The 25,097-nt window shown below is 51.1% G+C and overlaps 9 protein-coding genes across 9 annotated transcripts; 4 read left to right on the top strand and 5 right to left on the bottom strand.

Moving 5' to 3' along the window:
- Window positions 1–38: 38 nt before the first annotated feature.
- Window positions 39–3,025, bottom strand: P170DRAFT_503516 (putative potassium transporter; the record flags this gene model as incomplete). Its single annotated transcript, XM_024854206.1, has 7 exons — window positions 2,328–3,025; window positions 1,422–2,275; window positions 1,202–1,367; window positions 982–1,150; window positions 844–912; window positions 665–707; window positions 39–609 (listed from the first exon to the last, which is right to left on the bottom strand). The coding sequence occupies exons 1-7, from the start codon at window positions 2,574–2,576 to the stop codon at window positions 39–41; spliced, it is 2,121 nt and encodes a 706-aa protein (XP_024699934.1). The 5' UTR covers window positions 2,577–3,025.
- A 363-nt stretch (window positions 3,026–3,388) lies between these two features.
- P170DRAFT_367866 (molybdenum cofactor biosynthesis pathway protein) lies at window positions 3,389–5,698 on the bottom strand (the record flags this gene model as incomplete). The annotated part of the gene is made up of 2 exons (XM_024844828.1): window positions 3,389–4,161; window positions 4,366–5,698. The coding sequence occupies 2 exons, from the start codon at window positions 5,696–5,698 to the stop codon at window positions 3,389–3,391; spliced, it is 2,106 nt and encodes a 701-aa protein (XP_024699933.1).
- A 146-nt stretch (window positions 5,699–5,844) lies between these two features.
- On the bottom strand, window positions 5,845–8,569 carry P170DRAFT_503498 (ABC-F family ATP-binding cassette domain-containing protein; the record flags this gene model as incomplete). The annotated part of the gene is made up of 7 exons (XM_024854205.1): window positions 5,845–6,362; window positions 6,428–7,522; window positions 7,576–7,675; window positions 7,727–7,919; window positions 7,980–8,174; window positions 8,231–8,420; window positions 8,498–8,569. 7 exons carry the CDS (start codon window positions 8,567–8,569, stop codon window positions 5,991–5,993), a joined length of 2,217 nt encoding a protein of 738 aa, XP_024699932.1. The 3' UTR covers window positions 5,845–5,990.
- Window positions 8,570–10,208: 1,639 nt separating this feature from the next.
- On the top strand, window positions 10,209–10,534 carry P170DRAFT_480377 (uncharacterized protein; the record flags this gene model as incomplete). Its single annotated transcript, XM_024853769.1, has 2 exons — window positions 10,209–10,337; window positions 10,397–10,534. The coding sequence occupies 2 exons, from the start codon at window positions 10,209–10,211 to the stop codon at window positions 10,532–10,534; spliced, it is 267 nt and encodes an 88-aa protein (XP_024699931.1).
- A 2,123-nt stretch (window positions 10,535–12,657) lies between these two features.
- On the top strand, window positions 12,658–13,252 carry P170DRAFT_289602 (uncharacterized protein). The gene has a single exon (XM_024843235.1). The coding sequence runs from the start codon at window positions 12,864–12,866 to the stop codon at window positions 13,167–13,169; it is 306 nt and encodes a 101-aa protein (XP_024699930.1). The 5' UTR covers window positions 12,658–12,863; the 3' UTR covers window positions 13,170–13,252.
- Window positions 13,253–13,984: 732 nt separating this feature from the next.
- Window positions 13,985–16,504, top strand: P170DRAFT_393035 (bZIP transcription factor). The gene is made up of 2 exons (XM_024846005.1): window positions 13,985–15,371; window positions 15,426–16,504. The coding sequence occupies exons 1-2, from the start codon at window positions 14,402–14,404 to the stop codon at window positions 16,289–16,291; spliced, it is 1,836 nt and encodes a 611-aa protein (XP_024699929.1). The 5' UTR covers window positions 13,985–14,401; the 3' UTR covers window positions 16,292–16,504.
- A 350-nt stretch (window positions 16,505–16,854) lies between these two features.
- Window positions 16,855–20,824, top strand: P170DRAFT_440878 (uncharacterized protein). The gene has a single exon (XM_024850178.1). It carries the CDS (start codon window positions 17,324–17,326, stop codon window positions 20,567–20,569), a length of 3,246 nt encoding a protein of 1,081 aa, XP_024699928.1. The 5' UTR covers window positions 16,855–17,323; the 3' UTR covers window positions 20,570–20,824.
- P170DRAFT_289519 (putative acid phosphatase) lies at window positions 20,751–23,283 on the bottom strand. Its single transcript, XM_024843234.1, has 7 exons — window positions 22,805–23,283; window positions 22,738–22,750; window positions 22,638–22,672; window positions 22,563–22,578; window positions 22,329–22,494; window positions 21,935–22,269; window positions 20,751–21,848 (listed from the first exon to the last, which is right to left on the bottom strand). Exons 1-7 carry the CDS (start codon window positions 23,039–23,041, stop codon window positions 20,932–20,934), a joined length of 1,719 nt encoding a protein of 572 aa, XP_024699927.1. The 5' UTR covers window positions 23,042–23,283; the 3' UTR covers window positions 20,751–20,931.
- Window positions 23,284–23,525: 242 nt separating this feature from the next.
- P170DRAFT_368191 (amidohydrolase) lies at window positions 23,526–25,036 on the bottom strand (the record flags this gene model as incomplete). Its single annotated transcript, XM_024844845.1, has 3 exons — window positions 23,526–24,300; window positions 24,358–24,566; window positions 24,665–25,036. The coding sequence occupies 3 exons, from the start codon at window positions 25,034–25,036 to the stop codon at window positions 23,526–23,528; spliced, it is 1,356 nt and encodes a 451-aa protein (XP_024699926.1).
- Between the last annotated feature and the right edge of the window lie 61 nt (window positions 25,037–25,097).

The following is a 25,097-nucleotide window of genomic DNA, read 5'->3' as shown; positions in this document are numbered from 1 at the left end:
GTGACGTAAAAGAAGATGTGGTCAAGGTTGCTGCAGTATTAGACCGCGCCCACTGGCATCTTCTCCATACCCCAAGTACGTGATTGTTCACGTCGGAGAGCAGCGTCTTCCTCTTCAGCCCACGCGAGGTTCTCATTGGGCAGCATGATCGCCCGGTCAATAGCAACGGGAAGACCCCTATGGCGACCGCGAATGGTGACAGCCGCGAGGATCAGCTTGCTTATAGGATGGCACGCGCCAACAAAAGAAGAATTGGTTCCTGGATAGCCAACACTGACACCAACACAGCCGTAAGCGGTGACGGTCTCAAAAAGAATATTGAAAGTCGAGTACCCCACGGGGTCGCGCCTAAAGTTGGATGATTCTGCAATGGCAATAAAGAGCACTGCAAGGGCGATCCACCAGATATCATGGCTGAGTTGAGACCGCAGCTGCTGGTGAACGAAGTAGCTTCGGGATGCTTCTTTGGGAGAAGCGCCCTCTCGACCAAGTAGGCGATGTCTGACTAGATCAATGAGTACGCTTGAGTAAGTCCGAGAATCGGAAACTTCGTGCGGCTCATCATGGGCGTAAACTCCTAGTGATCGTTCTTCGTATACGTTTGTGTTTCTTGTGTGATATTAGCAAGGCTCAATCAGAATTCTATGAGTGAAGTGAAACAAACCTTATGGTCACCAGTACGGGATATGCCGAGACATACTGGATGACTGGTTAGTATGGCACGAAAGCAAGATTGAATAATATCAAAACACCCCAGAGGCATGAAGCACTAACCATCATCAGAACTAGTTAATTCCAAAGTTAGTCAAATCCAGATGCCAAAAAACCTAGGTATACCCTTACCATATAAAACAAGCAACCCCTGACGAAGGTCGGCAATAGTGACGACATAAAAACCTCCCGCACGCACAGCTTCAAATCGATTGATATTAGTACCAAAATAGCCACAATGGTCCTAGAGTCTGTTATGGAGTAACGTACCCAAAGCTTGGAATAAACCATCCAAAATCCGATAGCCCGTTGGTAATTCCTCAATCTCCTTATTACCAATCGCAAGCAATTCAAAGCCAGCCCAATCGATGCCGTTCAAGAAAATGATAGTTCCCAACAGATACCACGTGTGCCGAGCAGGAAAAAGATTTGTGTATACCTAGCAGACGGTTAGCAAGAGAATAGTGTACACAATTCTCGCTTTACATACTCTTCTGGGGTGATCCAGAATGAAGTCTAAAGTAACCTTCCATGCCTCCCAATCTGGTCGGTTCGGAATCAACCGCCTCATGGTCCAGATAATGAATCTCAGGAAACAGGGATAGAGTGTATTGCCGGCCAGAATCAGCATACCCATCGTGATAAGCGGGTAGGCGCTAGGGACGGGTTAGCGGATTTCAACAGTCTAAAGTCAAGGCCAGCTATGTTACCTTGTTTGTAATGCGGTCATGTTCGCATCCAAAAGAGACATTCCACTGTTAACAAACGCAGATACGGCGAAGAAAGCCCCGGTCCAGAAAGGCGACAAGCCGTTTTCTCGGGCAATGTCCGGATGGTTTGCCTCCAGCCAGCCTCCCATTCCGATGATGCCAAAAAGCATGAACATCAACCAGTAAAGTAGAACGATAAGTGACAAGAAGGAAACAGCTCGATATTCGACCCCGCCGAGTTTCTCCCGCTCTTCGGGAGAAAGACCATGGAACTGAGAGTTCCGAGAGATAAGGCCTTTGGACGCAAAATATTTCTGCGTTCCTTGCAGCATGCCCTTGAAGCGGGATATATCATCCTCTTCGGCCTCTTTGGGCAGAGACAGACTTGGAGGGACATCTCTTGGGTGGTTATTCAAGTCAGGCCGAGCCCCGACACCCACCATTGGAAAGACCCGATGGGAATGGTGGTGTGAGCGTGGTCGCATGTGGCCAATCGTGGTCTGATCATCATCCATCCAGCGAATGCGATCATCATTTTCCGGGATGACCGAAGTCTCTACCGGAGCGGCAGCTACCGTTGCAAGAGGTTGGGTGCCGTTAGATTTCAAAACCGACAACTGCTGGCCTGGCTCAATGTCAACTGGGTCATTGGCTCCGTCGGACGGGCGATTCAAAGATGACAGTTGATTCAATCGACTTTTTTGTGCTCGTTCGTTTGAGATGCCTTTGAACTTTAATTCAAAAGCCCTCTTCCTGACGAAAAGGACAGTGCTCGATATAAGGATAGCATGTCCGAGAAAAAGAAGCACAAAAAGAATGCTTTGTTGAAAAGAGTTTAAAGAAGATAGATCCACCTGAGAAGAGTGTCAACCGGGATTCGCGACGACCGCGCAGGACAAATCTTACAGTGTTTAGTCCAGCTCCTGTCATAGCACTAACGCACATGAACAACGCGTCGACGTATGCGACGCTGCGAGATGGAGTTGCAGCCCCCCAAAATATAGCGCTGCATATCAATGGCGTTACGAGAAAGTAAGCGTAGTGGAGCGTAATGAAATTGAATGGAGGGAGCAATGCCATCAGGCATTGGGCAAGCGGCCGAGACCGATCTCGAACTATAACAAGGGGTTTAGTACTCCATAGTTGCACCAGCATTTTGAATCCCCACAGCTTTTCCAACCAGAGGGGGTGTTCCAGAAGAATGCTGACATATTCTTATATGCAAGGGGCAGGGCAATAGGTAGGTACCGGTCATTTTCAGTGCAGATGATCTCGAGGATCTGGACCAAACAGTCAAGGAGATTAAAGTTCCAATAAGGTTGGAGCCTATAAGACGGCTCCAAATGCGAAGTATCAGAGAGCCGAGAGAGCGGAACTATCGAGTCGACGATAAGGTGGATAAGGCAGGTGACGGGGGCGGCGCACACCGCTACCCGCAAGGATTTTGGAAAAAGTGAAATGCTCTTAATCTCGATCTTGTCCTATGGTTCATTGTATGAGGCTGAAGGGAAATACGACGGGAAATGGCGGAGTTGTCCCACGGATAGGAAGGGCGGATGACAGGTATAGAGCGTAGGTGGTAAATATTGCTGGTGGTGATAGTCGGGGTGCGATAGTCGGAGAGACGAGCTAGTTGCATGAATAATGTGAATGTGGGAAATTCTGGGCTGGTGTCTTTGGGACGATATGGATGAGATAACAAGCGTGTGTTATTCCATTTCAACGGTTTCGGGCTGGAGGAATATAAAGATGGAATTGAAGAATTGCGGTGGGCAAAGAGAAGGGGAAAAGGAAGAGAAAGAAGAAGCGAAGAAAAAAATAAAGTCGCGGCAGGCGGTGGAGCGGAACCGAGTCATGCAAAACGGCGGCGATCTTCATTGGCGTAGGGCTGCGCTACTGTCGGCACTTCCACTCTTCATCGGGATAGACTCCATTCATCTCGCATCCTCGCTCCATGGAAACCCATCTCATTGCCCCTGGTCCACCTCGTCCTGGCGAATCCAGTGTCCACTCTTCCCTCCTTTCTTTTCCATCAGCTGCACGCCGCCCACCACCATCCCTTTGTCCACCGCTTTAAGCATGTCGTACACGGTCAATGCGGCTCCCATCGTTGCAGTCATGGCTTCCATCTCCACTCCCGTCCGTCCAAGGCAGCTCACCGTAGCTACGACTCGCATTGCTCCATGTTGAGTCGACTCGTTCGCTCCCCTTGAGGAGGGCATCGGGTCAACTAACTTGACGTCGACCTCCACCCCGGTGATCTCGATCCCGGGATGACACAGGGGGATGATATCCGGCGTCTTCTTGGCCGCCATGATACCGGCGATACGAGCAACGCTGAACACGTCTCCTTTTCGAGTCCCGCGGCCTTCGCGGAGCAATTCCCAGGGGCGTGAGTTAGAAAAGCTTACCAGGCAGCTGGCCGTTGCAACTCTTTCCGTAACCGGCTTGGCGCTGATCTTGGTCATATGGACATTCTGTGACACAGTAAGATGCGGCAGGTCAGGGTCAGATGTTGCAGGGAGAGCGGTCGTGTTTTTCCGGTTCGTGTTCCGATCGCTGGACTCCGTTGCGCATGGCGCTTCGCTACGGCCATGATAAGCACGCGTTTGCGTTGTTATCGGTGTGCCGGGCTGAACCATGTAGGTTGGTATATTGGACCACGGCTTGCCTCGCAAAGGGATTGTCGATTGCCCGTATGAAAGCCTCGGTACAATGGGATGATTCATGCGCTGATTATCTATTATTGCCTATCAGTATCACCCGAGATTGAAAAGAAAAAGACGATCGGCAAATATGGTAGATTCCACTAGACCCAAGTTGAGCAGAATGAATGCCTACTTATAGTCTAGAGAAAATAAAACCATTCCATTAAATGCATAAATGTCATCATTCGTAAGGTCTCTTGGCCTGGAAAACAAGAAATGGGGCTGCGCCTACCCACCAATGAGTATCATGGGCCTATTCTTCATGTTCTCCAGTTCGCCGATGCCAGCATGCTTTGCCTTCTTCCGTTTGACTGCCATGCCAATGATGTCTAGTAGCTCTTGCTCTCTCTGGCTAGCCAAACTCTCCTCGCCAGACGCCCGCGGGACGGCTTCCAGAAGTCGCAGTTCCCTTAGTGTCGCCTCGTCTATAGGCTCCCCGTTGTTCTCCTTGCGAATGATGTCGCGCAATGACACCTCGGAGTTCCCAAACAAGCATACCTTTAGATTTCCATCACAAGTGATCCGAAGTCGGTTGCAGGTGCCGCAGAAATTGTGTGTCATGCTAGTGATAAAACCAATCCGGCCTTCAAATCCCGGGACCTGGTAGGTTTTGCTGGTGTCGTTCTTGTGATCAGCCACTTTCTCCAGTGCTGGGTATTTTTCGCGGATGATAGCCAGCATCTCCTGGTACGAAACCATCTTGTGCTGGTTCCATTTATTACCGTCAAAAGGCATATATTCGATGAACCGAACTTCAACGGGGCTTTCACGCCCCATTTCGACAAACGGAAGGATTTCCCGGTCATTCAACCCGCGCATCACGACGCAGTTGATCTTCAATTTGATCCCGGCGCCCGACTTATTCAGCTCCAGAATCTTATCGATGCTCTTCATCACGGCATCGAGACCCTTTCTCCTTGTCATCAACTGGAACTGAAACGGATCCAAAGTGTCAAGACTGAGGTTTACCCCGGTCAATCCAGCCTCCACCATGGGCTCCAGCTTGCGATGGAGTGATATCCCATTAGTCGTCAGGCAAAGCTCCCGAAGACCATTGCGCCGTAGGTCCCCTATCGACTGCATCAAGGGGACAATGTCTTTCCGGACGGTCGGCTCTCCGCCGGTCAGGCGAATTTTCGTCACGCCCTGCGAGACGAAGAGCGACGAGAGGTACACAATCTCGGGGGAAGTCAGAAGACGAGCCGGCGGAGAAAGCTGCACTCCTTCCTCCGGCATACAATATAGGCAGCGGAGATTGCAGCGCTCGGTGACGCTTATTCGAAGGTAATCATGTTGGCGGTTGAACGTATCCGTTAGAAATTCGGAGAACGGCTTTGCAGTCTTCAGTGCAGTCCATCGCGGAGACGGGGCGTTTTGAGTGGCCTCGGGCGTTGGTTTGTACGTGGCCGTCGCACTTTGGGCATCATCGTTCTCGAACTTTCTTGTCGTCGAGGTCGTGCCATGAGGCCGAAGGAGCGAAGGCGTTCGGACAGTAGAGGTGTGGAGAAGCCTAACCGGTGAGAAGAGCGAAGGCACGAGCCGCCGTCTGGGCAATATGAATTCAGTCATCTTCAGCAGAGACTCTGCTCAACTGGGACCAGCAAAGAGCTGTTTCCTTCATTAGTGGAGATGGGGGTAGAAGTAGTATATATAAGAGAGGGGCGTAGGATAAACTAAGGCAGGGATGGAGAGATAGCACTGTTGCGTAAGAGTTCGACACAGCACAAGCTTATCAATCCCGCCCGGTCATTCGCCGCTTTCCCCGCGGAGCAGGCCGTCGGATGACTCATCCGTGCATGATTCATTAGGTAACGCATCGTATACAACGACCAGTGGTGTACTTGGATCCATGCCAACCCCTCTATCCTACTGTGGGCATCATCTTCTGAACCCTCTTCACAAGGCTTTGTTCAAACTGCTCCACCCCTTTCGGCTGTTCCTGGAGCTTCCCTGCTGTCAAAACATAGACTACTCGTCGTCTTCTGTGCCCTTCTTCGGCCTCTTCCTCCACACCTTCAAAATGGTCATCCATCGTATGCTCTGCGTCTTGCTTTCCTTCTATAACGGAGCGCACCAGAAATCGATCGTGTGAAATCAGCAGGATAGCACCGTTGAACGTGGACAGTGCAGATGCAAGAGCTGTGACAGTGTGGAAGTCTAAATGGGTGGTTATTTCGTCTAATATGAGAAGCTGCGGTGAGTTCCAGATCACCCTCGCTAATGACAAGCGCACCTATGAAAAATGGCGGGTTAGCGACTGGTCAGGGATTCGTACGATAATTTCCCCAGAACACTCACAAGCTGCCCTCCAGACAGCCGAGATATTGGCACGTCCGAGACTATCCTGCCCTGGAGTCCGAGGGTCGCCAGCAAACCCCTGACCTCGCCTTCATTCAGCTGACCGTTGGCTTCTTTAAGTATCAGGCTCAATGCCGTGAGACCAGGGTCAGCTTGGGACTCTGTCTGGAGGTCTTCTATCGAATGCTGTGCATAGTAGCCTAGTTTTAGCCGCGAGTGGTTCGAGATCTTCCCTTTGCTTGGAACCATGTTTCCAGTCAGCAGGCGGACCAGTGTCGACTTTCCACATCCATTAAGACCCATGATACCAACCCGATCGCCCATGTGCATGACAATATCGATTCCGTTCAATACAGGAGAGTCGTGTGGTTTATAACGAAAGACAACGCCTTCCGAGGAAATGAGAGGGCCTGGGAATCGCAGCTCAGTAGCATCAGGTAAAGTTATCCAGACACCCTTTTCATCCGTAGGAACTTCAATTTCTGCCCTAGAAGTCAAATGCCAGCCGACGAGGTCACGATTTAGTTTAAATCGGCCCCCGTTGGCGTTAACCTGCAGGCCCATGCGGTCATCGACTTTCTTTTGCCGCGATTTGGCCATGCGCAGCTTGTTATCATCGTTTGTCTTTTTCCCTATCTTCATGGTGTCGCGTATAGTTGCTTCCATGTGAGCAATCTGGCGCTCTTGCGCTTCCTTCATGCGACCCCAATGCAGTTTCTGCTCTTCGAAGTCTTTCTCGTACGCTGCGAGGTTTCCTTTGAAGTAAGACAGCTTTTGGTCCCGAAGGATAATGATTTCTTCGCAGACAGCGTTCACAAAATCCCTGTCATGGGAGACGAGAACCATGGTGGTCGGGGAACTTTCACGCATCTGCTGGAGATACGTTTCTAGCCATACCACCCCCAGCAAATCCAAGAAGTTTGTCGGCTCGTCCAAGATCATGATATCGGGGTTTTGGATTAAGATACTCGCTAGCATGCAGCGCATACGCCAGCCACCGGATAGGGTCAGGAATGGCGTGCTGAATGCCGACTCTTGGAATCCTAGGCCTATCAATATCTGGCGAGCATGTTGCTCCGTATCCACCAAATTCGTCTGAACATGTTATATTTAGCAACAATCGTTCAGGTTGGTCACATTCCACTCACGGCTTCAAGTTGAGATTGTAAATCCTGCAGAGTTTCAACCGCTGCCTGTGTATCTTGCTTTATTACCTCGGCCTCGATGGACTCTTTTTGCTCGTTTAATCTGGTAAAAGTCAGAGTTGTTAACGCGAGGTTGACGTGACAGTATACATACAATCTGAGCGATTCCTCATGTTTTGATTCCACCGATCTCAAATCTTTTCGTGCCTGCAGTCCTCTAGCTCCACTCTTAAGACTCGCATTCTTCTGAGCCAGAAACAATTGCTTTTCAATCACATCATGTCGAACTCTGCGGATTGCATGGACTGGTTGGAAGGGATCATCTGTTTCGAAGCTTTTGGAAAGCACTGAAGATGCCGACATATTAGACACGCAATGAAGAGAAAAACCTCGGTACCTGAACTTACGATTGATCTTTCGAACGAGATCATTCTTGTGCCGATCACTGCTCATGACATATGCTAGCACTGTCTTATTCCGACCGTCCTCGTCACCGCTCTCAAGGCTTTCCTGGGCCGAGGAATCGGTCTGTTGTAGGATAGCTATGCGAGTGGGATGCGGAATGCCCGGTACAAGCTTATCAGCCATCGATCGGAGCAATGCTTTATTTTCCGTTAGCCAGTTTCCCCTTTATCAAGTTCATTGGAACGAAGCCTACTTGACTTTCCGGTCCCGTTCCGGCCGATCAATCCATAGTGCACACCTGCCTTGAGGCGCAAGTGTCCATCTGTAATAAGCTCTCTTGCATCGGCCCTCGATTTTGCTTTCCCTTTGGGTTTGAACCTCGCGGGGTCATCGGTCGTCTCTCGTGCAGACGAAACTGCGATGGTGAGTCCTTCGACATCGATCTATAGATGAGCTCGGCGGGAGTTGAATTAGCGTTACCAATTTAACTAGAATTGCATATGGGAAAGGAAGCATGTACCTCCTGTGAGGGTCTATCACCGAGTAGATGAAACCGAGTCTGCTTGCAAGTCGCAATGATAGATGCAGTCATAATTGCAGGTATGGCGGAATCAAATTGATTTCGAACTCCGAGTTGTCAAGAAGCAATGCGGCAAGTCAAGTACCTTTCAATTATTCCAAAGCGGTTACATTCTCACGAAGTAACGAATTCTCAGAAACAGCTCCCCTGTCCTCTCCCTTTCTATAAGAATGGCTTTGGGACCGGAGAACACGGTTATGGAGCCCCCCTGGGGTGTCTCGGACCGACCAATGAAGACATCATTCGGGCATTCGACTCATTAAGCGAACTGCACCCTGATCGACTTATGCAGCCCCACGGGCTGTATTGAGTCACTGCACATTTGGTTAAATCGACGATGGCGACTCATTTCAGTAGTGTACAAGACCGCATCGGCGTCGGGGTCCCAAAGCGGAATAGCCGGGATTACTGGCCTGAGGAATCCAGGCTCGTGTTGAGCAGCAGCTTTTCTGGGAGAACCAAGACTGCCGACCGGTTCTTATGGAGATCAGTCTGGCAGTGACTCATGGGTGACTCATGACATATTTGGTTAATACATTATTCTGCCAATTCGATGCTCTCGGGGGCAAAGCTAACAAATTCATAGGACTACTTGAAGTTCCCTACGGTCGGTCGGCTTTTCGGAACTGTATATAATTTCATCCTCTACTTACTATTGCTAGCACCAGCAACGCCATGGATGTTGAGGGCTCAGCTTGACCCCCTATTACTACTAGTAGGTAGATGAATATATAGATTATCTATCAATTGGTGTTAGATAGGAGGTTAACAAGCGTTAAAATGGGCTCTAAATTTTTATATAGAGCCTCTCGGATATCAAATTCAAGCGCCCAGAGACAGACCTAAGGACTCATCGACCACGAAAGGATTTTGGTTTCGGGATCTCCAACCGGTGAAAATGCTACAGGAAGGTTGCTACCTGGATTTGTCGTACGATGAAAATTACCCGCCAGGTAGCTAAAGTTTTCACCTCATATGGGAATCACCTGGGCGAGGAGTAGATTTCCAACAATGCATAAGGATAACCATACCGAAACCAAACCCGGACCCCTTTCTCTTGAACGAATAAAGAAAGACACACCAACATATATACTGCTGTTACAAACCCTTACATAACCATGAAACAGAAGAGCAACAACCTCGACCAGCGAACTATACTCGACCCCTGGATTGTGGAAGGGCAGGAAAGGCCTCGATCCAGTCTACTGACGAAATCGCAAGGTATAATCAAAAATTCAGAGATCGATGATCGTATAACTTGCCTGTAGTTCCCACGTCTCCTCACATTATTCCAGCCGTTGGCATGACCATAGTTCACCAGATCCAGTCAAGTGCGTGGCCAACCATGGGAAAAGCTCGGTTTGACTTCACCGTGGCAATAGACAATCAATGGACAATAGGGAAACAAAGTTGACCATGTGCGGTAGCTAGCAACAGCCGGGACATATAATTGGCTTGTTGTTTCGGTTTGCCTTTGATATCGACGTCAAGACGACACCATCATGACCTCAACCCCGCATTTCAACCCTATATAAAAGTGCCGACCCCAGACCTTTCATTGTCCGCCCCCGGGGTTTAGATTCTCATCTCACAGCACTTACTAAGACCTGGTATATCTCTTGAACTTCGATATTTAACATTCTTGCTCAACATGACTTCGAGATTCAATCGCGAGAAATTCTCCAATCGTGCAACAATCAAGGTCCCCGAAGACCCTGCTGACCAGGACACCCAGGGCAACCAGCAGGAAGGGGTTGCCAGTATGGAGCCTAACGCTCAGGTGCGATTGAATTGAATGAATCATAATGAACCTTGCACATTTCTAACCACGACTTCCAGCGCGAATTTGCGGCGCAGGGTAACCAGGCCTCAAGTGGAAGTTTCCAAACCGGGACTTGGGCGGCCCCCGAAACTGCTGAGAGACGTGGAACCAGATACTCATTCACCCATGACGAGCTGGCTGATCCCGACGAGTAATGCAGTGCGCTTGGGATGCACATTTTCACAGATTATGACGATATGATTTGTTTATGAGGTTTTGTTAAGGTTACTATATTGCCAAATGTGTCGCATATCATTGAACTCTGTAGGTATTTATGTATCGAACGAACTTATTTCATTCCAGTTCAATGTATCAATGAATAAATTTGAAATACGATTCTGTTCCATTTAAACGTAGACAAATCAGCATGACTGTCTGTAGCGTGGTGCATCATGCAACGGAGGGTGATGTGTACTGGAACAAGATGGGAACACGAGCATCATGAATGGCTGGTTTTTTTTTTTTTTTTTTTTTTTTTCTTTTCAACTCGCTAAATCAATTTGAACATGCTACTTCATCCAAAGTGGTCTCAAACACCGTTTTCAGCAATCTCAAAAATTGTCTGGCGGCAGCTGAGGAGAGAATTAAGTTTGGGTTCATCGCCACAATGGCCCATCCACATTTGGTGCAATGACCAATGGTCTATATCGAGCTGGGCGCATGCGCCGCGAGAACAGGCAACCACAATACCTAAAATAGGATGTCCTCAACTGACAGAGACATTTTTGTTCCGAAGCACCCCGTAGTCAGCTGCAATGTATCAGAAACCTAGCCCTTGTGCACTTGACGGCGGTGTCTTCTGTCCGAGCGAAAAGGAATGCCGAACTTGTGTTAGGGTTCGGAATTCTGCCCCAATACGCAGTAGTCTACAATCACCGTATGTATTTCCATTTAGGGAGTGTTCTGTTGAACTCAGGTCTTCGAACGACTGGGGAGGCAAAATGAAGTTGCTATCTGCGTAGTCGGAGAAATGGGGTTAACACGGAATAGGGAATGGACCGTGAACGAATTGAAGTTGTAACCCCCTTCCCCTGTTAGATGGTATCCTTAAACAGATCCTGAAGCGGAGCAGAGATCTATTTATTCCTTGCTGGCTGTTTGAAAAGTGTCCCACGCTGCTACTGTAGTAGTCATGATACCGATAATGTTCGGGGGCAGATCTGAAGATCAAACACCACCAGCCTAATTGAATAAGGTCTTCCCGCTTTCCAAAGGTTTGGTAGACCAAGCTTTTTTTCTTCTGGCCATTCTGGCGAATACCGGAGGCACAACGGGATAAAAGTTGGTACTAGTATGGAGTACTAGGCTTAGGGGATATGCTTTATTAGCTTTGCCGGACATCCTCCGGCCACCGGCTCGTCTCGAAGGCTTCTAGTCTGCGTTAGCCTGGTTCACCAGAAGTCTGTGAAGCGAACAAGGACCATTTCTGGGACATGGCAGAGTACCGAGCACGGAGCAGATCCTGCAAATATGAATTTATTTTATTTTATTTTTTTCAAACATGCGATCTTGGGCGGTGTCAAAGTCTTCATGGACACATCACTACGGAGTAGGCTGGAAGTGGAGAATCACCTTGTCGGGCGTCTGGTTTTGAGTGCCGATTCACCTCGAAGTTCTAGACTTGTATCTCTGTCGGTCGACGGATCCATTGCCCGTGAGAACATGGGACAACACAAGTCCAGCCTCACCAGGCTACAAAGATCCCAAGTTTTCTTCACTCGGCTTACGCGGTAACGGACGATTCCAGCTCCGAAGAGAGGCTTCATGGGGGTGCGAAGAGTGCCGACTGCACGGATTAAACCATAAAGGGAGAATTCGTCCGGGAGTCATTTTCATCCATCGTTTCAAGGCGACCGAGAGGCGCAGTAGTACATGTATACTTTTGACGCCGGCTACAGGACAAGCCGTGCGGATTGGTCTCGTTTACGGGGTAACGTCCGAGGCATGACGGTTGGGTAACGATAGGTAGATCGAGAATAATGCGTCAGTCCAAGTTCTACGCCGTACTTGCGGGCGATGTTGACCCTTGAGAGTGGCGTTCTTGCAGGGCTCTGATAGCCGTTATCGGCCATGATCCAGGGGCGTTGCTGCGGAATACTAAATTAGTGCAGGCGACCGTCCCAACTTAAAAAACAAGCGATTTTCAGGTGAACAGAGACCGGGCTAAGGGGCTTGGCTCTGGCAGCCGCAGCCAATGAAAGGGCCCTAGTCTGGAAAGGGGGGAAGGCTGTGCCGTCGTTGGCCCTCCTCAGGTAAGCGCCAAGCTTTGCTTGCGGTGGTGAACCGTGATGGCGTTCTCCACCCGGAATCCACCCGGCGCCAGAAGGATTATTATTGAGGGAGTTGCAAAAGAGGTCGAGACTCGAGAAAATCAACCCACTTGGGCTGTTGTCCTTCTAGAACGCCGTGATTTGTCGGGTCCCCAAGGGGAGTTAGCGCCGCCGTGGTAGATGGATTTCGGTTGCGTTAATTTCATGATGAAATATGAATATGCGCCGTATGAAACGTTGGCATGAGGGCTCCACGGGACACGATCCTCGACGGTCAATTGGCCGACCTGCACATTCCATTCCCAAGTGCCCTCCCTCCGTGGAGGGTGCGCACTGTGCACTGAGCGCATTTCCCCTGGGAAACCCATGTGGACGCTTCATTCTTGTTGGTCGAAGAATTCACGGCGGAACAAAAACACCGCGCTGCTTCCCTCGCATTGGCCGGTGGGCAGCCACTGACGTCAGAAGGGAGGAGTCTCAGAAATGGTCCCGAACGAGACTGGTGGAACCCCGTGACTGAAGCGGTTCAGGAGGCGAGGCCGACCAGGTGCTCAAGTCTCACGATCAAGCATCTCGAGTACGCAGGAAGCCCGGGTCGATTCATGTTGTGTATTGAACTACGGAGTAGCAATACGGAGTAAACGAACGAAAGAGTAAAAGAATAAAAGAATAACGCCCTAATGCCCTAATGCCGCCCCTTATCCCCCTCCAGTGACCAACGGCCCCGGGAGGAGCAGGCCTGAAACGGCAAAACGTCACAGGGGAGGCAGGATGGAAATTGCAGACGGCTGCCAATCGTCATTGGTATTAGGGCAACCAGGGGGCGGCTCGAAGCCATCCACCATGCTTGTATGAAGCATATTAGACGCGGCATCGCAGGACATTACGGAGGGGACTCCGGCTAATAGGCTGGATTCGGCGGACTACGGCGTAGGTAGATGAGGCCGAATCTCCCCCCGGACAAGGCCATCGACGACGTTGAGTGTCCATTACCCACACCGGACAACGATTGGAAGTGAATTGAATTTCGTACCTGATGATTGTCGAGGGCGAGATCTTATCGGCGATCTCCTGATACATGCTGCCCACTGAAAGATGCAGGACTTTTCCTCCCTGGCGAGGGATCGGTGGATTCCGGCGAAGGGGCTAGCGTCGCCGGAGCCCTACTAGGGCTCGGCCGCAGCCAATCCGGGCGCGGCGGGCGGCGGGGAAGGGCGCTGAGTCAGCGGGGGACGCGCAAGCCGCCGCCTGATTTCTATTCCTGTCGTGGAGAAACTGCCCACTTGGTCTTTTCCGTTCCCCTGGCTCGCCCTGTCCAACCTCGACTCGCCCGGGCGCGAACTCCATCTCCCTGTTTGTTCCCAACTCCTCATCGCTCGTTCCTCATTAATCCCTTCTCTCCATCCGCTCCATCGCCTTGCCATCTATCGTCTATCTCCCCTACCTCCCTATCTAAATCCCCTCTACGAATACGTACCATTCTTGGGTGATTCTTCTCGTTTATTTTATTTTTTATTTTTTCAACCCTCTTCTGATCGGGATTAGTCCACTTGTCAACCTCCCCGTTGGTTTTAATACTTTCTCCCTCCCTCCCCTTACCAAATCTACGCCTAGTCTCTCGTTATCTTCGATTATCCAGCGCAGTCTCCGGTCGGATCAGTCTATTTTCTTTTTTTTTTTTCCTTTCTCGACTGCCTGGAATACCGGAGGGCATTCTACTAGTAATCACCACACCGGCAGAGATTTCTCACAATGGCGACTCTTGCGGAACATCCGGCGGTCGCCCCGTCCTACGACCAAGACATCGACACCTTCCTCAACCTCGACCAGCTCACTTACACAGAACCGTCCCGACCTAAGGCTGCTTTGACTAGTCAACCTACTCTTCCGAGCACGGAATTCACTGCCGGCGATGTCCGGAGCGCCAGCTTTGCCTCGAGCAGTCAATCACCGATCGCCTTCCAAGGCCCCAGCCATCAATATGATGAACACAAGCAGCAGACCGGTCTGCCGCCAGGAGCCCTGGCCCAGGCGATGACCTTCAACCACATGAACGGCATGAATCTGGGTGGTTCCAGCCCCGGATTCGCGATGAACGGAGACATGTATGCCGGCGCTCAACTGAAGCGCGAAGATGCCCCCCTGGACTTCAACGCCGTCCCCGTCCGCAACCCCTCAGAAATGGACCTGGAGTCCGACAACATGGGTGCTGTCCCTGCCTATTTCTTTTCTCCCAACCCCAACAAGAGCCAGTTTGTCGACCCGAGCGCCCTGGGCGGCCAAGAAGTCGCTTCCGCTGGCCAGTCCACCCAGGTGGGCCGCATGTACCCCGGAATGCACCAGCAGCAGGCTGCGATGGCCAAGGCTGCTCAGCAGCAGAAACACCACCACATGCTCCGGCAGCAGCAACAGCAACAACGCCGGGTGGAGGAGCCAATGCCGCAAGCAGTTCAGCAACCCCAACCTCGTGCCTCTAACCCTGTCGTGGAGGAGCGCATCTCGCGCCTCCTGCAGCAGATGAGACAGAATGCTATGGGATCCCCTGACGATTCCCCGTCCCCGTCTTCTCTGCCCCAGATGGCCAAGTCGAAGAAGGATGAACAAGACATGGATGAGGACGAGCGACTGCTTGCCAGCGAGGAGGGAAAGAAACTCAGCAGCAAGGAACGCCGTCAGCTCCGCAACAAAGTTTCTGCCCGCGCTTTCCGATCGCGAAGAAAGGGTATGTTATAACGTCTTTGCCTTTGATATTTATGGCAACGCTAACTCGTCCCAGAATACATTGGCCAGCTCGAGAGCGAAGTTGCGGCCAGGACCAACGAGGCCCACGATCTTCGCATGCAAAACCGTGCTCTTTTTGAAGAAAACGCCCGTTTGACGGATCTTGCCCACATGCTCCTGTCGTCTCCGAACTTCTCTCAGTTCCTTGATGAGCAAGGCATCAACGGCCTACCCACGTCCAACCAGCCCCAGCAGCAGTCCCAGTCGCAACAGCAACAGGCGCAGCCTCAAGCGCAACAGCAGCCTCCCACGATGTCGCAGCCGCCGATGCAGGCTAGTCTTCCCAAGGAGACCCCTCCGACCCACTCGCCACAGGACTACCCCATGCAACAGAACCCCCAGATGGTCATGGTCCCCAACCAAGGATTGGACGTCTCTGCTATGGGCTTGAACAACGGTGGTTGGAATTCTGGCATTGACATGAACTATGCCAACACGCCCATCTTTGCTGTCTTCGAAGTCCCTGAGCCTCCTGTCATGGACACGGAGATCTTGTCCGGCAAGGGATCTCCTCTTGGATCGCTTCTCCCGGAGACCGCTAGCAACAAGGAGGAGGCGCCCGTTCTGGAATGCCCACCGGTGACTGAGCAGCCCCAGGCGCCTGGTGTTGGCGTGGAAAACCCGGATGTTGAAATTGATGAATCCGATCCCGCATTCGCTCTGTTCGCAGACTTGCCGACATCTGTCCCTGAGTCGTCGGATAAGCCTTTCGAAGGCGTTACTTCCGACAAGTCAGAGCCTGTTTTCGAGCTCATTGTTGAAAACGAGTCGAAGGCTACTGCTCAGCGTTTCGCTCACTTTTGCCACAGCATGGAAGCCTCATTCCAGCGTGTCTCCATGTTCACTTCGCATCTTTCATGATTCCCCCTTCTGTCTGAGTGAACAATTTCCCGCCTGTAAAGAAAGTTCTTGTTATGTTTTTTATTTTTTTTATTTTTTTTATTTTTTTTTTAAATGTTCTAGATACCTGAACATGAGTCCTTCGTGTAGACACCAATATGCCTTTCCTTTGTTCATGAGCCTGTGACTGTATATTGCGTCGTCGCTTAAATCTGCCTGGTCTGTTGGCTTCACTATTTTCCACCTTTTTTTTTATTGTTTCCTTTGTCTTTTTGGGGTTTCATGGAATGGATTGGGTTGTATTCCAGGGTTTGGGATTTTTTGGAATCGTGATCTGGGAAGTTGGATTTTTTCTCAATTTTTTTTTCTTTTTATGGGCCTCCTTCAATGCCTCAAAACAAATTTAAGAGATAGAAATCAAGCAAGTCAAAAGAAGTTCAAAATGCTCCTTCATTGTACCTTGCGACGTAGAAAAAAGCTCCAACGGACAATTTGGAGTCACATGGCAGAGGAGGCTCTTTCTGAGGCATCTCTCCATTCTCAGGCATCACTTCGATCTCGGTCCTTCCAGCCGTCCTTCAATCCCACAACAACCCATCAGGAAATGTTCAATACACACTCCTTATTTATAGCCCCATTTTTCTCTTTCTCCTAGCCAAGTTGGCTTCCTTCCAATTAATCCGCGGGCTCTCACGCAAAGCCTTTCGCGGAAGTGTTGCTCCATCCTCGATTTGCCGCTCTTCAATTTTTGCGCGCTCCATTAGCAGGAACAAGCCTCCTTCCGCTCGTCGCCCTTCAGCTGAAATTCTTTCGCCCCGCAAATCCCACCTTCAGAGTCCGCCCGTCGAAAAACCTATCATATCCTCTCCGTCAACCCGGGGCGCCAGAGCATACAATCCGAAGCCGTTGAATCCAGGGACCTACGTATTTCGCGCACCAAGAATTCGGTCGAGAAGTTGGAAATCTCGGCCAAACTATTTGACATACAACCCTTCCACCTATAAACTTTCAGGTCTCGAATTCTTGCCGAGCCCGTCCACTGGACTTCAACCCATGAAAGTCCACTATCAGGTCGTGACGACCCCAACCGCCGATACCCCCGGCACATCCCTCATCCTCAACTTCCCGGACAAGCGCTATTTCTTCGGGCAACTATCTGAGGGTACCCAGCGGGCTTGTGGGGAACGCGGTATTCGACTTCCATATCTCACTGATGCATTCATCACGGGACGGTCGGAGTGGAAGAATAATGGCGGCTTGATCGGCATCATACTTACGCTGGCCGATACACTTGGCAACTCGAATGCTGCCCAGGAAGCCAGCATCCGTGAGAAGGCAGAGCGTCGGGCCCAGGAGGGGAAGGCGGAACATGGCATGGCTCTCGCGGTGCACGATGGAGAGACGGTGGTACAACGAGGCACACTGACACTTCATGGGGCCCCCAATCTGGCGCACACGTTAACCACTGCTCGGCGGTTCGTTTTCAGACAGGGGATGCCAGTATTCGCAAAGGAATATGGCTCCGAGAGCAGGCCTAAAGACGCCTCGGTTGGTGCGGAAGATCCCTTCAAGCAGCCGGCGTGGTCGGATAACAATATCAAAGTCTGGGCCCTGCCTATCCGCCCTTCTTCGCAGCCTCAGTCAGAGGAACCCTCCTCGGGGAGTCCGCAAAGTCCTAGGAAGAGGAGCCTCGATGAATTCCAAGAGAGCAAAACGGAGCAGCCTGAGTTGGACTCCCGCACCAAGGATCAGATAACCAGGCAGTCGATCATTACCGACATGTTTAACTCGTCTTGGAGGATGGACGCTCTTGTGGAGACCCCCCTGGCAGAAGTTCAAATGCCCGCAGCGATGTTTGTCCGCAATCCGGAAACGAAGTCATTCGATTTGTATAAGGGTCCTGCGCCAGGAAGCGATGAACCTCTGCCCGACATCAAGGTCTTTGTACGACAGCCTTGGCCCGGCGCGGCTGTGGAAAAAATCCCGCCCACGTCGCCGTGTGACGAAGCACTCTCGTATGTCGTGCGAAACCATGATTTCAGAGGCAAATTCGATCCTAAAAAGGCCCTGGAGTGTGGAGTCAAACCTGGCGCGGATTTTGGAAAGTTGACGCAAGGCGAAACCGTGCTCTCCCAAGACGGTAAGGTCGTCACGCCAGATATGGTCCTTGGACCGCCACGACTGGGCAAGGGAGTGGCAATCATTGACCTCCCAAGCGCCGATTACGTTGAAAACTTGGTCAATCGACCGGAGTGGAATTCGCCCTCTGTGGCGACGAACCTCGAAGCTTTTGTTTGGATTCTTGGTCCCGGTGTCGGGGAGCACCCCAAACTCCGCGAGTTTGTGGCACGAATGTCTCACTGCAAGCACACTGTGTCTAGCACCGACTATAACCCAAATTACCTGTCAATGCGAGGGGTTTCGGGCTCGCAGGTGCGGATGGCACGAATAAGACGCGAAAACCATCCCATTCCTATCCATGACAATGTTACCCTTCCGCAACCTGGAACCTCTACAGCTAAACCGACGACTACGACGGAAGCTCGCAAAAACTCGTCATTTGAGCCTCTGGAACCTGGGCTTCTCATCGACGTGGAGCCTAATTTTAAGATCAACCATTCGGAAGTTGCACCACGGTTCAATGCTTTGAGCGCAGCTCAGAATATGCCAGTCGCTGTGGAGAAACGTTTGGCAACCATCCGGAAACGTGTCCAGAAACATGATTTTCAAAGTCGATTGGACAGCTTTCGACAGAATCTCCCCGGGTGCGACGCGGAGGTCATTACATTGGGGACGGGCTCATCGGTGCCGTCCAGGTATCGCAACGTCTCGAGTACTCTTGTCCGGGTGCCCGGATTTGGTTACTATTTACTCGACTGTGGTGAGAACACATTGGGCCAGCTAAAGCGCGTGTTCGAGCCCGAGCAGCTGCGAGAGGTTCTGCAGAACCTGCGAGCCATATGGATTAGCCATCTTCATGCGGACCACCATCTAGGTACTGCCTCCGTCATCCGGGCCTGGTATCAAGAAAATTACCCCAACGGAGCTCCCCAAACCAGCGAGATTGAGACCGACATGTCCAAAATCCTGAAAGAGAAACGCTTGTTTCTAGTGTCCGAGAAAATGATGGTCGAGTGGCTCGAGGAGTACGCCGGCGTAGAGGATTACGGCTTTGGCAAAATCGTGCCCTTGAGGCCCGATACGTTTTTGGAGGATGGCGTGTACCAGACCCGGCTTACCTACCGTCACTGCCGTGCGGACGGCTCCTACCCAGGGTACGACACCGATGGCGGAGAGCCCGAAACTACGACTCTCAGCTTCAACGAGAAACTATCTCCCCTGGCACCTCTCCTCCGGGAAGCCACCGGGCTCTCCGAAATTTTGACCGCGAAAGTGGCTCACTGCAAGGGCGCCAGGGCTGTCTCCCTCGTCTTCCCAGACGGATTCAAGGTCTCGTTCTCGGGCGATTGCCGACCCTCTCCATCCTTTGCTTCCATCGGCCTTGGATCAACGGTCATGATCCACGAGGCCACGTTCCAGAATGATATGGCGGGATCGGCTCTGGCCAAAAAACACTCCACGGCTGCCGAGGCTATCGAAGTGGGCCGTTTGATGCAAGCCCGATCGATCATCCTCACCCACTTCAGTCAGCGATACCAGAAAATCTCGCATGTTGAACGAGACAATCCTCGCCTCGTGGTCAAAGATGGAGAGCAGACTGATCAAGCACCCGAACAACTGGAAGAACTGGACGACGAAGACCCCTCCATGGCTCAAGGCCGGGACTGCATGCCTCCCGTGCAGTTCGACAGCAACTTTAAGCCCCAGCAGAGACCGGTGAACGTCCCGGTGGTGGGAGCCTTCGACTACATGCGCATCCGCATTGGTGACATGCCTATCACCCAGGCCTATGCTCCCGCGATCGATAAGCTTAGCCAGATCTTTGAACGCGTCTCTGCCGAGGAGTCAGAGAAACACAAGCAGGAACTGGAACTGCAGGCCGCTGAAATCATGCGGCAGAAAGCAGCCAAGCACGCCAAACATTCCAAGAAGGGCAAAAAGGGTAAGGAGGCTGTTGAAGCCCCTGAACCTGCGCCGCCGGCGCCCGCCACTGATGTCGATAAGAAACCGGAGCCGAAACACTCTGCCTGGAGTGCCAGCGAGAGTGAAAGCGGATGGAGCACCAGCGGCGATGAAGCCGATCTCGAGCCTCGTCCGGTGACTCCTCGCCGAAAAAGCACCCCCACGAGCTACAGCCCGCCCATGACCAGATCTCGGTCGAAGAAGTCGCGTGCGTGAAGCACGCTCTACGAGAGCGGAGAAGTATGCAAGCCTACTTTTGTTACTGGCTTTTGAATGTATAGATAGATCGCCCAAAAGCGTAATTATACCTTTGCTATTATTACCTGATAGAGGTTTGGTTTACATGCATTCTTGCTTCTATGTTTTATCTTTCATTCCTTGTGAATTTCTGGTTCTTCCGGTGTGTGTATAAATAGGATTGATTGGTGTTTCTATGGCCGATACTGGGATTCAATATAGATTCTTCACTATGTCTTAATAAGAAACCTCTCAACTTTTTCAAATATAGGCCAATTGTATGTGGGTGGGCACCAAAACGGGTTACGAAAAATCACACTATACAAGTAATTGCATCCTCCTTAGAAACCAGCTTGAATCTTCTCCTTCTCGTCCTTGCCGTAGAGGCCTTCGCCGAGGTTCTGTACACATTCATTGCTCCAGTTCTTGGGGGTGAACTTGTCGACAATCTCCTTGAACGCGTCAAGCGTGCAGAAGGTGTCGTCCCCAGGGAGATGGTTCTGAGGCTTGGCGGCACAACCCGGGATACGGACTGGACGGTCGTTGTAACGGATACGGACATAGTGTTGCTTCATGCTCTGTCTCGCAGACTCCGGGAATGACGACAGGGGGGCACGAGCGGTGTCAGAGGGTGAGGACGGGGTGTTGTTCGAGGACGAAGAGCCACCCAGGAATGAGAAGAAACCCGGCTTCTTCGCGGCAATGGCCGGGCTGGAGAATTCCTCCAGCATAACTCCGGCGTTCTCACCAGACCGTTGGCTGGTCTTAGCGAAGAGCTCAATGGCAATTGACGAGGTGAAAGGGGGCCAGATTCCGTCAAACGCTCCGGTGCTGCCCAGTATTGCGGCCAGCGTGGTGTCGTGACATCCACTCATAGCAAACTTGATCGCCTTGCCTTGCTCGGTGGAGGAGCCGGAAGCCGAGGTCTCGCTGCGCCAGCCGCCATCCACAGCGGTGCTGACCATGCGGTCGACCACGTCGCCCATCAGGCCTCCAATTCCGAGTTTGCGGTACTCGTTGCTTTCAGTGTATCCGGCGAACCATTCGTCCACGGCGATCGTGTTAAGGTGCTGCCTGCTCTTTTTATCATAGAACTCTGACGGGAGTTTCGTTGCGGGCCCGTGGGCGAGACTGGCGTTAATGGTGTCTGCGATTCCCGAGAGGCGAGGGTGAGAGTCAACTGCGACCTTCGGCGAGCTTTCCGGCATCCATTTGGACAAAAGACTGTTGATGTACTTCATTTCATCGGTGTCGTTCCCTGTAAGTTGTGGAAGATTGTAAGCCATCAACTCCTCCGATTTTATGGGATCCCCCCAATCTCAACGCTTGGAGAAAAGAACGTACAGCGAAGTGCGGCCCTGTCAGCGAAAAGCTTCGCGAGTTGTCTGAATCGACGACAGTTGCCCTCATTAGGGAAAAGTGTCTCTTCCGATACAGAACGAGCAACAATCACCGGGGCAGGGAAATCTTGTGTACGGGCGCCGGATGGGTACATGCCCCAGAAGGCTTGTTGAAGGGACTCGAGAGCGCGCGGGATGGGCGTGGTGCGGAGATACATGTCCTCCGTGTCGGTTTTGATCTTGGGCATGAATCCAAGCTGGTCGACGTAGAGATGTCTCAGGCGCTGGCCGAGAGCAAAGGTTGTTTCGCGGCCCTTGTCTGTCAATTCACCATGTTGACTACATCAGTCAGCATATGCTTTCCTCCAGTTCGTGTTTGTCAGGAATCCAAGACTTGCCAAATGCCCTCTATATCACCGGTCGCGCCAACTGCCACCACTGATTCATCATTGTCTCCAAAGGTCTCCATCTTTCTCCGCCATTGGAAGCCATTCCACGAGGAAACGTCTTGATTGCTTGCTGCCATTTGGATCATTTGGCGTGCTACGTTGCAGTACGGCCAATCTTTATGGGAGAGGTTGATTAGACGAAAGGATTCGCAGTCCATGTGGCAAGGATAAAGGGTGATTTACATGGAGCAAGGCCTGCCTTCAGGATATCAGCATGTTTCAATCAATTGGAAGGGACATGGTTCCGAGGTACAGTACATTTTGAAACCGCGACGATACGGGTGTACGTTCACCTGAACATTGAACTGTCAGTTTGACTGGGATTATTCAAATGCAGCCGGGATTCATAAATTCTCACCATGGCGAAGAAACTGTGCGGTTCATTAGCTCGCGATCGACTGCCAAAGGTGTTCACGGAGACTTACCACCTGGACCAACTGCAGCTTCAAGTCCCGGGGATAGAGCTGGTCGAGCTCTTCCTTGGAGTAGGGCTCACGAGGAATAAGCGTTGTCATCTCTGCAGAGTGTCTATGCCGGAACACAAGGCAATTTTGCCTTCCTCCTGAGAAATGAAGGCTCGTCTGGACAAGGAAAAAGCAAACCGTTGGCGATGCCTCCAGACGTTGGGCCGGGAATGACGCCAGAAGGCGGTGGGCGGCCATGCAGCCAATTAGCGGGGTTGGTCCATGTCACGGGCCTGCCGCATCACCTTCCCGATTGAGGACCCACGTGGGTACCTGCGGATGATGTAATCGCGTTGAGCGTCAAGGTTTCGATTGTAGAGAGAAAACACCTTCCTCCCAATCCTAGGTCTTCTCTCTTTTTTCGAGTCATCAAGAAAACCACACCTCAAGATTAGATCTCATATGCCCTCTCTCATCGGCCCAAAACTTCCTCTGTTATCTCCGTCTTCCAACGGACACAATATGAACAGGCGTCTGGCGGTCAAGAACCCTGCAGCCAAGAGGACAACACAACACTACTACTAACTTCTTTGGTGTCGCAGAGATTTCTCAATCGGATGAGTGGGAATGGCCTGGAGGGTCTGCTTCATGAGAGAAGAAGAGATTCATGCAATTGACCAGAAGAGATTCAACTGAAGTTGCTGGCTTGAACGACCAAAACCAGTCCCAACATTTTATCTCCTTACAGTACTGGCCAGGGAGACTTGATCCTCTCCACTAATCCGGCTCTGGTGGTCACTTCGTGGATTCTTCTCTTGGCTTCGTTGAGGATATTGCCTTCGCTCATGGTCAATAATTCGCCATCTTTTACCAACAATTGGCCATCCACTACCACCACATCCACATCCCTTCCAGTCGCAGCATATACCACATCACTGACAGGGTTAATGTATGGCTGAAGCTGCGGCTTTTCCGTGTTGATGGCCACAAAGTCCGCTTTCTTGCCGATTTCCAGGCTTCCAATGCTTGATTCAAGACCTAAAGCTCGCGCTCCGTTGATAGTTGCCATTTCCAATGCGGTTTCCGCAGGGATCAGAGTTGGATCATGTGAAACACTCCGATGGATAATAGCCGCAAGCTTCATCTCTTGTAGTAGATCACAGCTGTTATTGCAGGGAGCTCCGTCTGTACCAAGGCTAACGTTGACGCCTCCCGCAAGTAGCTCCGGCACAGAGCTAATACCGGAAGCTAGTTTGGCGTTTGAAGTTGGGCAGTGCGCTATATGAGTGCCAGAGGCTGCTAGCTTTGGGATGTCTTTGTCATTGTCCAGGTGTACCATGTGAACCAGCACAGTCGATGGCGACAGTAGACCTGTAGAATCAGCCCAAGAGACAGGGCTATGTCCCAGAGAGTTGAAGTATTCGAACTGTCTTCTTGTTTCTGCACAGTGCATCGTGATCGGAATCCCGTGAGAATGGGCCACCGAGGCCATTTCTTTCATTCGAGAATGCAGAGCCCTGGATACGTTTCTACTCAGCACACTCCAGTCAAGCTGCAGATAGAGCCAGGCTTACAGTCCCGCAGAAATGGCTCCGAACCATACCCGGATACGATCGTTTGCAGCGCCATTCCACTTCTTCCAGGCCTCCACTACGTCGGATATGGAGCTGTCCGGCAAATCACTGTCTTGGCCAGGGTTGGGAGCGAATTGACCCAAACAGCCTCGAATCCCACTTTGTTGAACCACCTGACAAAGTCCATCAAAATTATGTTGAGAGAGAAACTGTCCATCTAATACTTAGCTTGCTCACAACTTTTTTTGGAAGGGGAAGTTGATTAAATCTCCGATAAGAGAGAGAAGTAGGGTGATGCGATGCATACCATGCTCTCCAGAAAGCATGTTGTTCCTGATTTCAGCATCTCGGCAACGCTTAACTGCACCGATACATAGGCATCTTCACTAGTCATCGCATTCTGCAGTGGACGGACTCTATCATCCAGCCAGCTGTGAAGTTCTTTGTTATCTGCCGTTCCCCGTATCAATGTCTGGACTGTATGCATGTGTGTTGATATCAACCCTGGTATCATGATGTGTCCGCTGAGATCATATTCCCCTTCGTGGGGATACTTTGCACGTAAAATGCTGGATTTGTTCAAGTCTATAATAATATTTCCTTGAACGTTGAGGGCGCCATCTTCGATAATACGTCGATCGGAATCAACGGTAATAATGGTTGCGTGGGTGTACAGCATTTTTTAAATCAGCCTGTTGGAAGGCCATCAAAAGATGCAAGTGAGACAGGCGTGTTCTGAA

The sequence above is a fragment of the Aspergillus steynii genome (genome assembly GCF_002849105.1).
Source record: "Aspergillus steynii IBT 23096 chromosome Unknown P170scaffold_9, whole genome shotgun sequence".
NCBI lineage: Eukaryota > Fungi > Ascomycota > Eurotiomycetes > Eurotiales > Aspergillaceae > Aspergillus > Aspergillus steynii.
Note: the sequence above shows the minus strand (reverse complement) of the source record. Positions and strands in the feature narration are given on the sequence as shown.